Source organism: Drosophila suzukii, chromosome 3, assembly GCF_043229965.1.
Source record: "Drosophila suzukii chromosome 3, CBGP_Dsuzu_IsoJpt1.0, whole genome shotgun sequence".
Taxonomy (NCBI): Eukaryota; Metazoa; Arthropoda; class Insecta; order Diptera; family Drosophilidae; genus Drosophila; species Drosophila suzukii.
The window spans coordinates 76,058,375-76,071,736 of NC_092082.1; the positions used below are offsets into that span (position 1 = coordinate 76,058,375).

Below are 13,362 nucleotides of genomic sequence, written 5' to 3' on the forward strand. Positions count from 1 at the left end.
ATTTCTTGAAATAGAGACTAATTAAGCGTTTATTTTAGTTGCGAAAAACCGCTAAAAAATATCGGAACTCATCAGCAAAAATTAACCTTTTTGAACTTTTTCTTATTTCCGCCATAATCTGTTGTTTTAAAAATTGACCGCCTTATTTCAGTGATGAACATTTTCTGCTGCCTATCGTTTCAAAAACAGAGCTTGGCTTGGACTTTTATTTGCCACATGATTGAGTTTAAGATTGTAAGTGCCGATGACCAGACGTCTTGAGTCTCTGAATTGAAAACATTTTGGTTCAGCATTTGATAAAGGTAACAACTAGGGTATATACTTACCTGTGCATTTAGTATCCACCTATCAGATATACCGATAGAACCAAGATCAATACACAAGAGCTTCCAACGAATATTCAAACATACGTGTTCACAGTGCAATTTCTTATCAGTATGAACATATATATTTTCGTAAGAAATCGAGATAATTAAAAAGAGAATTAAAGCCTAAGCCTTGAACAAAGAGATTTAATTAACGATTATTTATTTATTTATAAATTTTCATTTAGATACACGTGTCAATATAATAAAACTTAGTATACTTGAAGCACTCATTATAAAAATTGATCTTAAATTTGTAAATAAGAAAAAAAACCCCAAAAAAATTAAATGGATCAATAATATTTTTTTATATTATTAAGATATGAAGTAATGATCTACAATGTCATAAGTTAGATATCCAAAAAAAGTTGACAAAATTTCATAGGGAAATTCCCGAAGATCATATTTTTTTTCGGGTTATCTAAGTTAGACTTGGGAAAGTCCACTGGTTATCTCCATATGAACCTGGCGCTTAAGAACGGTGACAGATTTTTAGAACTAATAAATTAAAAATGTTTGTGTATATGAGTGCAAGGTTGGTTCATCATTGGATCGGAATTAAAAAAGATTTAAGACGTGCACCTAAACAAAAAATGTTTGCAAGACAAGATTTGCAATTTAAATTGGATTTAATTTAAACCTTAACTTCAAGTTAACTAATTTTTTACTTAAATTCCCAGCCACAGCTAAGAAATGCAAATCCTAAGCTTGGTCCTGCTGGGACTTTTCCCTGTACTGGCCCTGGCCGTCCTTGACACGCCAGACCATTCTTATGCAAAAGAGTTTACGAGAATATATAAAGGGGAAAGGGACTTTTCCATAAGATTGATGCAACAGATCCGGAATATCTATCCGAACAGCAACCTCTTCTTCTCACCGTTCAGCACCTACAACGCCCTGCTGCTTGCCTATTTCGGATCCTCCAGTCAGACAGAGATGGAGCTGTACAATGTACTGAATCTAAAGTGGGCATCCAAAAAGGAGCAGGTGCGCTCCGCTTACATACTGAATAAGAGACAACACCAATCGCGAGTCCGTCAAAGTCCCTTGGAGCTCTCGTCTGTTAACCGAATTTTCGTGGACAACAGCGTGACGGTGTCCGAATACCTTCAGACCAGTCTATTCGATGAAATAGAGAAGATCGACTTTAGGTACCAACCAGACAAGGCACTATATGAAATAAACGAATGGATCGCCGATAAAACGAATAACCAAATTCGTGACATGCTTAGTGCCGATGAGATCACTCCTCGCACCATCGTGGTCCTGGCCAACGCCGCCTACATGAAGGGCGAGTGGCTCAGTCAGTTTAAGGTGGAAAAGACCTCTGTGAAGCCCTTCTACATAAACAACTATGAGCAGACAATGGTTTTCATGATGCAACAGACCGGCACCTTCAAGTCGAACACCGATGATCATTTGCAAGCCCAAATTCTTAAGCTACCGTACCGTACACAATACGAGTCGAAGGACACGCGCCAGTCCACGCCTGAGGACAAGTCCGATGTCTCCATGGTGCTTATTATGCCGACCTCGAGCCGAGACAGTGTGGATGATGTAATATCCCGACTGAATGCAGATAATCTAAAGCTGTTGGTTGAACGGACATACGCGCGCGAGATGGAGGTGTCACTGCCCAAGTTCCAGTTCGAGCAGCGTCTGGGATTGACTCCGGTAAGTTTACAAATGAAATACATATATTAGGAAACCGTCTTTCTGTTTATCTAGTAATTTAACTTAATTAATTGTGTCTTACTAATCTGTTGTATTTTCTTTAGATCCTCCGCAATATGGGCATAAGAACAATGTTCGGAAATCGTGCCACTTTTGAAGACTTGACCTCCGAGCACATTTCTATCGATGACGCCCAACACGTGGCCAAAATCAAGGTGGACGAGATGGGAAGCACCGCCGCGGCGGCCACCATCCTCTTCTCCAGCCGATCGGCTAGGCAACCCGATCCCACCAAGTTCATTTGCGACCATCCGTTTTTGTTCCTCATCTACGATGAACGAGTAAATACGGTCTTATTCGCGGGCGTCTATAGCGACCCTAGAAAAATGCAGCAGTAAAAGTAATGTTTTTATTGATTTAACAAAGTCTTTAAAGAAATTAAAGGCCGTGTAGTCAATATTTCAAAATGATTTTAAAATAAAAATTGTCATTCTCAAACCTAAATTCCGCATTTGTTAAAGGTAACATTTTAAATTGCCAAAAAAGTAAAATTATTAAATTAGGGGGGCATAAAAAAGTTCTTTGAGGTGTTAATTTGAATTAAAATAAATTCAATGTGTCCAAAAACGAAGGCAGATTTTTTTATGTTACAATCTTTTATTGTTAAACTATTATATTCAAAGTCAATAGTTCAAAATATCAGTTTTTTAAAATTTGTATTGTCGAATATCAACTGTTATAAAAGACTTTTAAAAAATAATTAAACACTTATGACAAAAGTTTCCGGACAAAAACTCGATGGAGTCTGTAGAGTTTTAAAAGCGATTCGGATTCATTTGCGGAGACACCTTGAAGTCACTACTTTCGGAAACAAAGAAAATACCTGTGGAAGCAACCCACTTCACGGGGTGACCGTTCAGGAGTTAATATCACCTGTTGGCTACCGATTACCGCCTATCGATATCAAAGCTGCGCTTGGAGTTAATAAGTCCCCTGTTGCTATTCGGCATCTACTCAGTTCATAGTTTTATCCGCAGGCGAACAGACCTGCAGTCGGCCAAGTTATAGTTATAGTGCGATTTCGGTGCTACTCGAAGCCCACACTCAAAGGTATTTCCCAGTGCTTGTCAAGTGTTTGTCCCAATTTGTTCAACTCCCCGGAGCTTCGTGACGAACATTTAACGAATCGGGTTGATATTTCGCCTATTTCTGTAACACTAATCAGCATGTAAACGATTGCACATATATACATATGTGTGTACATATGAATTTGTATATTTGACGCACGCAATTTAAATGAGGCAGTGATTTACTCTATTTTTATTTGCGGACTTTTTGCAATAACAATGACTAATATTTATAATGTTTCCTTGAAGCTTGATTAAAATAATCTTTTGAGCGAGAAGTCATAAGGTCCCCCAGCCTTGTCTTATAGAAATGAAGTATTTAATTTGGAAAAGATGATTTATTTATGAATAATGAAGACAAAACCGTCTTATCATATAAACGTATTTCCCAGTAAAATTTATACATAAACACATTGTGTATTTACTAAATAGGTACTTTTTGAACTTATTGTAAAAATAAGTTTTTATTGGGCCTGATGAATTCTAAAAAAAAGGTTTTTGAAGAGGAATTTATATAAGAAATAACATTTATTCTGTCAAAAGAGAGGTATACTTCATGAAAAGAAATGTACTTGTTCCGACACCTTTTATAAGAAATCATCGAATATTTTTTGAGGGGTAGCGTAGACTTAAAAAAACTTTAAGTACTTTATTACTTCAGATCTACCGTTTTCAAAAAACTGCAAACCAATTGCTCAATTTAAAAATAATTTTTTGGCAAGCCCATTAATCCAAGTTCAATGCAGCTCAAATTAGGCTGACATGTCCGCTTCCTATCAGTAAAAACTGGTTGTTCAATATTTTCGGATTCTCCCAAAAAACGCCGCGCATGCGCAGAAACAAGCGTTACGTCTGTGGGGTATAAAAATACAAGTAACACCAACAGAGGGCAATTACAAAATCGCCAATACAGGGTCAACAATGAGCATACGCATTGAAATACGAAACGCCAACAATGTGTACCGTTTATGAATCATATACTATAGGTATACTTAGGTGCTGTCTGCCGGTGGGATCCGCAACCGGTTATTGGAAATGTTAATTTTGGGTTTTTTATTTTCACACAAAGCGCTTTTCAATGCCTGCGGCTGCAGTCAGTCACGCAACTATGGACTTCGTCATCGCTCAGCTGGTGAAAAACTGGAGCTATGGCCTGATCGAAATAAAGCTCCCGATCTGTGGACGCTCTTTCATGCTCCGATGGATGCATATGGGTTCATTATGTTCGGATTGCGAATTTTGAGTGCAGAGCGGCGGAAACTTTCACTTTTATGTGCCGTGGCTGCAGAGATGTTGCAATTGTCGTTTAAAGATAACTAACGACTTGATGGACTGGAAAAGCTTTTTGTGAATCAGCCTGAAGCGACACTCAACGAACCCGCGTGCAAAAGTCAATTTATTGTTTGCTTAAGATCTATGAATGGATAGCAAGAAGGTCTTTTGAATCAAAATTTCAATCGTTGTGGTTACTATAGTTAAAAAAAATCAAATCAGATTAATCAACTTCAATTTCTAAGATTAACTTCGCCAACTCCTAATTGTTTCATTTAGCTCTACTGCCTTTTTTAAAACCAGACAACTTATATAATTCGTTTCGGTAAACAAAATGAATAGTAACTGCCTAATTATCTAAAATTCGCAATTCTAATTTTACTACTTCCATAATTAGTGAGGGTTTTTTTTACAGAAATCACTCTGCTGTTTCTGAAAGCATTTTCTGACATTTTATTGTCATGACGCTGATGGATGGGAGCTTCAATAATTTGTCTTGCTCAAGTGCACGTTTGTAGCTCTTTCTTGTCTAATAAATTTATTGGGATTCACAAAAAAAATTAAAAATAAGCAGAGGATTCGATTCCAGTCACGAACCACTCGCAAAGCAAACATTTCAAAAGCCGGCAGTACAAGGTCACCAAATTGAGGGGTCTAATACCTTTCAGCAACCTTTATAGTGATCATTTTGGTTTTCAATAATTAATAAATTGTTTGTACTTTCTTCAAGGTTTCTACAAAATGCATATCCTTAGTCTATCTGTGATGGGGGTGGTCCTGCCGGCCATCGCCTTGGCAGGTCTCTGTGATGTTGCGCCCGACGCCAACCTTCTGGATCAGCGGCTAAATCTCTACAAAGGCGAACAGAACTTCGCTGTGTCCATGCTGGATGTGATTCGGCAGAGCACTCCCAACGAGAACGTCTTCTTCTCGCCGTACAGCACCTACCACGCGCTGCTCCTTGCCTATTTCGGATCCACCGGAGAGACGGAGAAGGAGCTGGCCAAGGTTCTGCATCTGGATTGGGCTGACTCAAAGGAGGTGGTGCGCAGCGCCTATGTCCTGGAGAAGAAGAACCGCAAGGAGCGACAGAGCAATATGCCCCTGGAGTTCTCTTCTGCGGACCGCATTTTCTTCGCCGATGATCTCCATCTGACCAACTGTGCACAGACGCGCCTGGCCGAGGAAATCAGGCAGCTGAACTTCAAGAACCAGCCCGAGGAGTCGCGCAAGGAAATCAACGACTGGATTGCCAAGGAAACCCATGACCAAATACGCAACATGCTCAGTGCCGATGAGATCACTCCGCGCACTCGGTTGGTCCTGGCCAACGCCGCCTACCTAAAGGGTCAGTGGCTCAGCCAGTTCAAGACGGACAAGACAGCTCCAATGCCCTTCTACACCTCCCCCTCAAACTTCTCGCTGGTGTCCATGATGCAGCAGAAGGGCACGTTCCTTCTGAACGTCGACGAGCAGCTCCGCGCCCACGTCCTGCAGCTTCCCTACCGCACTGTCTTCGAGTCGCAGGAGAAGGAGGACAGCTTGCCGGATGAGAACTCGGACATCTCCATGGTGCTTATCCTGCCACCATTCAACAGCAATTCTCTGGAAGATGTGCTTTCCCGGCTGAATGCCGACAGCCTGGATGAGTCGCTCAAGCAGGCCATGCCCCGCGAAATTGAAGTGTCGCTGCCCAAGTTCGAGTTCGAGCAGCGCCTGGAATTGAAGCCCGTAAGTATACATTTCACGATTCCTTAGTTTAATTTAAGTCTTACCGACTCTGATCTGTTCATTAGATCCTTGCCAAAATGGGACTCAGCAAAATGTTTGACGAGTCCGCCGCCACCTTTGACGATCTGACCTCCGAGACGATCTCCATCGGTGACGCCAAGCACGTGGCCAAGATCAAGGTGGACGAGGAGGGCAGCACAGCAGCGGCGGCCACAGTCCTCTTCACATACCGCTCGGCCAGGCCCGTGGAACCCGCCAAGTTCGAGTGCAATCATCCGTTCCTGTTCGTCATCTATGATCGCACCTCCAGATCAATCCTCTTCACGGGCATCTATCGCGATCCCAAAACAGTAAAGCAGTAAAAGATTGGTTGTGCATCCTTGCAATTAACCTAACCAAATTATTTTTCGACTGTTAATGAAACTGTAAACTTTTTAACATACTTTAACGATAATAAATTATGCCTATAACAAGAAAAATGGGGATTTTGTTTACCAAGAGAGCTCCATTAAAAACATACTTGAAAATCTTAAGTTTTGCTCAATTTACTAAGTTTTTCATACAAAATAATCATAATCAAATGTACAAAGTTTCATTTTGGTTGTTTCCATTAAGTAAACACTGCTACGTACAGAAATATGCAAATAAGGATGTGACATATGGACAGAAGGGATCAACTCGGAGGAGCGTATGTACAATCTTTAATACTTAACACGAAACCGAAACTGAACATTCAAATCAAATCAATACTAAACAAATGGAAAGCACAAGAATTCATTGGGTGAACTAAATTTGTATGTCATGGCCGAGGCAGAAAGCACTGAAGGCACTTTTGTTTTTTCCTTAGTTTCGTTCTGTTGTTTGGCAAGCAAGCTACGTTAAATACATTAATGCATTTCATCTTTAAATGAATCAATACAATCCTAGCCCTGTCTGTTGCTCCTCAAAGGAAAATGTGGGATATCTTAAACTAAATCTTCATATAATGTGGGGTCGTCAACGGGCGATCTCGTGTGGAGTTCGATGGCTTCGCCTATATGTCATCCGGAGGAATGGCGACAGCGTAAATGGCGAATCCGATGAAGACAATGCCACCTACAATGGTGACAGTGCGCACAGAGATTTTGGAAGCCACGAGACGACCACCAATCACAGCCAGGCCAGTGCAGATGCAGTGGCCAATAATACCGCCAGCGATTACGCCATAAACGTCCTGAAATGAGAAATGGTATGATAAGTTAACTAAGATTACAATGCTTCTATTAACATTAAATTACCTTGCTAGCGGCGAGAATTATGGTGGTCAGTTGGGAGCGATCGCCCCATTCGGCCAGGAAGGTCATAGTGAAGGCCTGGGCCAGGATCCTCATGGTGAAGTAGGTAGCACCGCGTTTCTGTGGACGACGACGACCGCTCTCAGCGTCATTTACCAGCGCCGCATTCACATCACGGTCCAGCTGTAAGAGAAAGCAGTTCATAAGGATTAGTTTGGAGACAGAAAAACTAGATAAATTCGATGAAAATGTGCGCAAACAAAGGAAAAAACAGCAAACTAAAAATACATGTAAATACTTTTGATCAGAAAAGAGTGGTTAACCACTCTTTCTTCTTTATAAACCAAAAAAGAGAAACTAAAGCGAAAAACGATCACTTCAAAACAACATGCAGAGAGAAAAATTGGTGAAATGTGTGCGAGTCGAATGGGAGTGGAACGAAACCAATGGAAAATCAAAGACAGTGGTCACAAAACCGAATGCCAGATGACTTAAAGTTAACTTTAAAAAATAACCGATGGATGTGTTTTTTTTTTTATGTCAAGTGTCACTGTGTAATGAGTGTTTTTTTTGGTGCGAGTTTTGTTTTTGGGGCAAGAAGCACGTGAAACGATTATGATTAAAAACAACAAACGTTAGAAGTGGTCAGTTATTTGATTACCGAACCCATTCTGATTACATTTTAAGGAATTAAAATTGATTAAAATTAGTTTTTTAAAAGCTACACTTTTAAGCTAAACATTTTAGATAATTTTAGGAGACTGGAGAAAAATCTTCATATCTGGTTTCAGTTTGTTCTTTAAACATCTTTAGTTTTAAAACAATTTATAAATTCTAGTTAGTTTTAAAAAGCCGAACTCATTTAAATAGTGTGCGCCTATAAATCAGAAACATAATCAATTAAAGTTCCCAGAAACATAATCAGATGGGATACGGAAACGGGCCTGTCGGGAATACGGTTTCTAGCCTAACCCGTGATTTGAGAGCGCCATTGGCCGGTCCGGAGTCCCCGTTGAGGCTGCCGTTGAGACTATGCATGCTATCGTGCCCGGCCAGCGGAGCACGGGGCTCCGAAGCACCGCCCACGGACGGATCGGTGGGATGACCAGCCAGCTGGACATCGACGGTGGCGGTGGAGGCGGCAATGGATGTGGTTTGTTCGGTCTGGTTCGATGAGGCCGCCGAGTGGGCCGGGCTGCTCTGGTAGGTCTTCATCTTGAGCTGCTCCACGATGCGGCCGCCCTCCTTGAGGAAAACCTCCGATTCGTGCTGATCCCGGTCCTCGTCATCGTTGCCAGTTTTATCACAGCTATTTTGCTTACTATTAGAATGGGTGGTGCCGTTGTTGTTATTGTTGAGGTGGTTGCGCTGCTTTCGCTGGCGATGCTGCATGTCGGAGTCGCCGACGGTGCTATTTCCGGCGGAAACGGAGTTGCGGCCATGAATGAGAGCCTGCTCGCTGGCATCCTCCTTGTCCGAGTTGCTATTCTTCCGCTTGGACTCTGCGTCCTCGTACTTTCGACTGGCCTTGCGCAGTAACTGCGTTCAGTTCGGCCAACAGATCATTTTACATTTCATATGTCACGATTCGGTAACATTTTTAGGGGCAACGTTATATCAAATTTTTTAAATTTCGTTTTGCATAAAGGAAAAACAATTAGAAATTTGCATTAGCTAGACAATCGATTGGCAGTAATTTTGATTTTGATTAATATTCTGGTGGAGATTTCGTTTTGGCAAAAAGCTTTTCCATTTCAAACGATATTCTGGTTTAGTACGAATTTGCTTTGATTATTAAAACTTTTGAAACTCGCTTGTATTTGATACGCGCAAATCGTGCAATTAGTCACATAGGCATAGATGTGAGGTATATGTATGTGAATTTTGAATGTTCGATTACAAATAAATCAAAAAAAGAAATTCGGAAGCTAAAAATGAGATTGTGAGGGAACCCCGGTGTTTCACTGACGCTGTTCCGCACGTCAATTTGCTGATCGGTTTGGATTGTTCGGGGTTATTAAACGTAACCGTAGAGTTTTGTTAGCGGCTAATAAAAATTCTTAATTAGCATGCAATCAAGGTAAAATTACAATTATGAAAAGCTTTGGGTTCGTGTTTGGTTAGTATTTTTTTGCGCTTGTTATTGTTCGCGGCTCTCGTGTCAAACAAAATTATGGTGTTTAGTTCAAGTAAGATTGGAGAACCAAAGCGGGGCATATGAAGTGATCGCTTTGGCAAGGTATCAATTATTTTTTTTTGTACAATTTGCCAGTCGATATGGTCATAATAATAGTAAAATAACAAAATAAGCGCAGCTATTAACAAAAGCAGTAAAAATAACTAATTACTATAATAAAACAGGAACCAATTACTGCAAAAAGCGTTACTACTTGAAATAAAGTTAAGATCTACAGAAACTACTGCAACATACAGCACCACTACTATTTACAGGGGGCTGATCCATCAAGGACCACTCACCTCATCCTCGCGCTTGCGCAGATCAGTTTGAACCTCTTCCAGTTCCTCCTGAGCGTCGGTCGGCTTCATTTTGTAGCCGTCGTACAGCATTTTCAAACCAAATATTAAAAATAATGCAGTTGAGATATAATACGTAAAAGTCTGTGGATAAAAAGACCATTAGTTTGGGAACTATTTTATGTTAGGAGTATGCTGTAACCACCTTAGGAATAAAGTTCGCTGCCATGCCAAATGCGCATGAGAGAACCGTCATTAGGGCCAAGGCGGCAATGGCACCGCCAAAGACAATCAAACGCGGGTGGCGCATGGCCATAATGGCAGCAATGAAGAAAGTCTTATCCCCTAGCTCTGTTAATAAGATAACAGAGATCGATGCGGTAAACGCATCGATAAAGTTTCCCTTTCCCTTTGGCCGATCCGCAGCATCCTTTGGTTTCTCCGCTAAAGAGCTCAGGTCCGTGGGCTTGATCAAATCTGCTTGCACCTCCATGTTCTGCGGATGAGCAAAAGATAGTTAATATTTTTCGAAAACATGATAATAGATAGATGACCTGTAGTCCAGATTCAAGGACCGCATTGTCCGCGCTATCCGGTTGGGCTTCCGCCGCACAAATTGTGCCAAATGTGAGCACCACCATCAAGGCCAGCGCCATGTGCCATTTGGCCGAGCGCTTCAGGTATACATTGTGTCTGGTCGTTTGCCAGAAGTAGGATTGGTTTTGTGACATCTTCGCTGTCTGTGGATGGGAACTCTCGCTCCTCTATTCCTGCTGCATGCAAATCTTCGTGTTCGGGGGCTGTCCGCTGAACTTTAAACGTTTACGTGTCCGTTGCCCTCGACTGGCTGCAAAGAAATGAAGTGGACTCGGTAAGAATCTCGCTCACATGGGGTAAAATATACTGGGGTAAGGCCACAATGTTTATGGCTAATCGGGCAACAAGTGTTCTCCACGGAATTATTTGCACAAGGCAAACAGAAAATCACCCGTGTCTGTGTTTGGCCAAGTCAAAACTGAGCTCGATTTCGGTGGACTTGGGGGAGTTGGCGGGAGAAGGTCGGAGACCAGATAAGCGGACACTGCGTCAAGTGTCTTCTGATATGGTCAATCAAAGTCGCTGCTCTCTGGGTTTGGCTGAATTTGCTACCCGTACAACCCAGTGACCGAAACATATTCCCCTACATCGCACGACCATTCAATACGTCAGAGCCAAAGAACTCAACTATCGATTAGATAATGGTTCGAGAAATATTTGGGAACTTATAATAAATACCAAATGCTCTTGCTTTGTATATTTTTAGAAAGTTTATCTGAAATGTCTGGAGTCCTGTGTGGGCGCCAAATATTTGTGTTTAATTTAGCTTAGATCGCAGTTCGCTATCTTTGAAATTAACCCACAAGCTGACGACTCTCAGAAATGATATGCAAACTCAAGAGGTTGGATCTAAGATTAGTTAATATTTATAAAAGGTATTTATGTATGTTCATTATAAATAAAATGAATTAGGCTGAGTTACCTTTTTCTTTTTAAGAACAATCAAAATATTTGAAATGGCATGCTAATTAAATACCTATTCTAATCTTCATTTATTGTTACTCTAATAAAAGTGTCAAAGTCTAACCATAAGTGATAATCAAAAAGTACACTACTATTTTATTAGAGGACTCTTACAGATAGAGTATATTTATAGACAGATACATGTACGTGACCAAAGAACCAGAAAAAGTTGAATAGCAATTGGCTACTATATCTGATAAACATGCGTATGGGCATGTTCCTATTTTGTTTATATGTAGAAATGTTTATATTTTTTATATGGTTGTGGATAGGTGGTGTTTTACTTTGATGGTGCGAAAATTCAGTATCTCGAGTGTGATTTTCCTTTTGTGCGGATTATGGGTTTATTATATACTTTACTATCTTTTTCATATCAGAAATAACGCCTATTGTATTAAAATAAAACTACATACTGATTTCTTTAAATCTTCAGATATGGCTATCTTTTTTACCCTGCATTCTTTACTGACTAATCAAGAAGCCTGTGATCTTTAAATATCCTAGTCGAGAAACAAAACAAAGGGGGTTTCATCATGATATGTACTTATTTAACTTGAATCACCAATGTTTATAGGAGAGTCTCGGTGTATCTTTTTCTTGTTGACTTTTCTGTGCTTCCCATTTGCTTAACAGAAATTCTCTACCAAGGGATTGCTTATTTTTATATGTATTTTTTTTATATTTCTGTTAACGTCACAAAAGTGGATATTCGCCCGATAAATATAAGATTCAAGACGCAAAACGAGAAGCCCGCGAAAGCTATCATTATGTAAACATATGCTGATTCTTGGAGAGCGGGGCAGTTACGTCTGGCATTACTTGAAATGGAGAGAAGTGATAAGGAAACTAGGAATTTTTGCGAGGGCGGATTCTCAAAGTTAATTGAACCAATCCGAAAGATTGTCAATGATAATTCCAGTTCCATTAATTGAATTCAAATTACAAACTCTCACACACAAATACATTGAAAATCGCGTTGATTGCTCCGCAAAAAAATAAAATAAGAACGAAAAACGGGTCGAGAACGGGCAGATAAATCAATTGCTTGGGCTATATATGTAGCACATATATAAGCAGAAATAATTTTCATTTATGGCCAGATACGTATGTTGTAATGGTCTTGTTTTCGAATGCCTGGCATTGATTTCTGTTTCCCTTCTATTTTTTTTTTCGCGAATTTCTATTTTTGTGAGACACGCAACAACAACTAGATCTAACGGTTTCACGCCGCATCGCTGACCACTTAATTACAGTTCTTATTTAGTTTATTTAATTTATGAAACTTTCCACGCAATTTATTGGCACAAGGTCAACTGTGTGATTACTAATTTATTTATTTAATAGCCCCCATTAAGAGCTTTGTTTTCCATTGCGTTTTACTTGGCACTTTAATTGTTTTTGGCGTTTTTCCGCCAAATCTAGCTAGTTGTGTCTCACAGGTGAGCATCACTGGCAGAAACACTTAGCCGCTGACGACAGCAATTTGTCAATCAATTGAGAGCTAACTGTTTTGTTCGCGACTAACACTCAGTGCAAAAAACGGAGTTGCCCTTTGGGTGACTCATTTTTGGTGAATCAACTCCAACTTTTAACTTAATTAGCAGAATTAGAGGAGCACGAAAAACACGTCCTTACATTTGCGAGAATTTTTTTTAATGCTCGTACAGGTGTTGCAAAGCGATCGAAATGGTGTAGTACTGCACAACGTGGACGGATTTGAACAGCTGTTGGCGCCATTAGAGCGAGATGGATAGATGACATGCGAAAGAGAAAGTTGGAAGTGCTAGAGAGGAGCAAGGGTATGCGATACTTTGAGGGTGGATTCTAAAGTTTTCATTTAATTTCTTGTAACTACTTGGGACAGGATCTTATACGTTACAGAAC

At 40.3% G+C, this 13,362-nt stretch overlaps 3 protein-coding genes across 4 annotated transcripts; 2 read left to right on the forward strand and 1 right to left on the reverse strand.

Annotated features, from left to right (window-relative positions):
- The first annotated feature begins 143 nt into the window (after positions 1–143).
- Positions 144–2,543, forward strand: Spn88Eb (Serpin 88Eb). Its single transcript, XM_065867125.2, has 3 exons — positions 144–302; positions 1,046–2,039; positions 2,144–2,543. Exons 2-3 carry the CDS (start codon positions 1,059–1,061, stop codon positions 2,435–2,437), a joined length of 1,275 nt encoding a protein of 424 aa, XP_065723197.2. The 5' UTR covers positions 144–302; positions 1,046–1,058; the 3' UTR covers positions 2,438–2,543.
- A 453-nt stretch (positions 2,544–2,996) lies between these two features.
- On the forward strand, positions 2,997–6,648 carry Spn88Ea (Serpin 88Ea). Its single transcript, XM_065867123.2, has 3 exons — positions 2,997–3,149; positions 5,169–6,169; positions 6,235–6,648. The coding sequence occupies exons 2-3, from the start codon at positions 5,180–5,182 to the stop codon at positions 6,529–6,531; spliced, it is 1,287 nt and encodes a 428-aa protein (XP_065723195.2). The 5' UTR covers positions 2,997–3,149; positions 5,169–5,179; the 3' UTR covers positions 6,532–6,648.
- Positions 6,649–6,698: 50 nt separating this feature from the next.
- On the reverse strand, positions 6,699–13,132 carry LOC108004916 (putative divalent cation/proton antiporter TMEM165). Of its 2 annotated transcripts, XM_017068004.4 has the most exons (7): positions 13,114–13,132; positions 10,473–10,765; positions 10,124–10,414; positions 9,922–10,062; positions 8,416–8,982; positions 7,447–7,626; positions 6,699–7,382 (listed from the first exon to the last, which is right to left on the reverse strand). In XM_017068004.4, the coding sequence occupies exons 2-7, from the start codon at positions 10,647–10,649 to the stop codon at positions 7,203–7,205; spliced, it is 1,536 nt and encodes a 511-aa protein (XP_016923493.4). In that variant the 5' UTR covers positions 10,650–10,765; positions 13,114–13,132; the 3' UTR covers positions 6,699–7,202. The 2 variants fall into 2 exon arrangements, with proteins under 2 accessions (XP_016923493.4, XP_065723193.2); XM_065867121.2 differs by lacking the exon at positions 8,416–8,982 and having other exon boundaries at positions 13,114–13,129.
- Positions 13,133–13,362: the final 230 nt, after the last annotated feature.

Excerpts from the sequence above, each read along its gene's own strand:
- Spn88Ea (XM_065867123.2), top strand. The coding sequence starts at position 5,180 with ATGCATATCCTTAGTCTATCTGTGATGGGGGTGGTCCTGCCGGCCATC. Across the intron at positions 6,170-6,234 it reads AGCGCCTGGAATTGAAGCCC|ATCCTTGCCAAAATGGGACT; the intron begins GTAAGTATACAT and ends TCTGTTCATTAG.
- LOC108004916 (XM_017068004.4), bottom strand. The coding sequence starts at position 10,649 with ATGTCACAAAACCAATCCTACTTCTGGCAAACGACCAGACACAATGTA. Across the intron at positions 8,983-9,921 it reads TGCGCAAGCGCGAGGATGAG|TTACTGCGCAAGGCCAGTCG; the intron begins GTGAGTGGTCCT and ends AACTGAACGCAG. Across the intron at positions 7,627-8,415 it reads ATGGCGCTCTCAAATCACGG|CTGGACCGTGATGTGAATGC; the intron begins GTTAGGCTAGAA and ends TTTCTCTTACAG.
- Spn88Eb (XM_065867125.2), top strand. The coding sequence starts at position 1,059 with ATGCAAATCCTAAGCTTGGTCCTGCTGGGACTTTTCCCTGTACTGGCC. Across the intron at positions 2,040-2,143 it reads AGCGTCTGGGATTGACTCCG|ATCCTCCGCAATATGGGCAT; the intron begins GTAAGTTTACAA and ends TATTTTCTTTAG.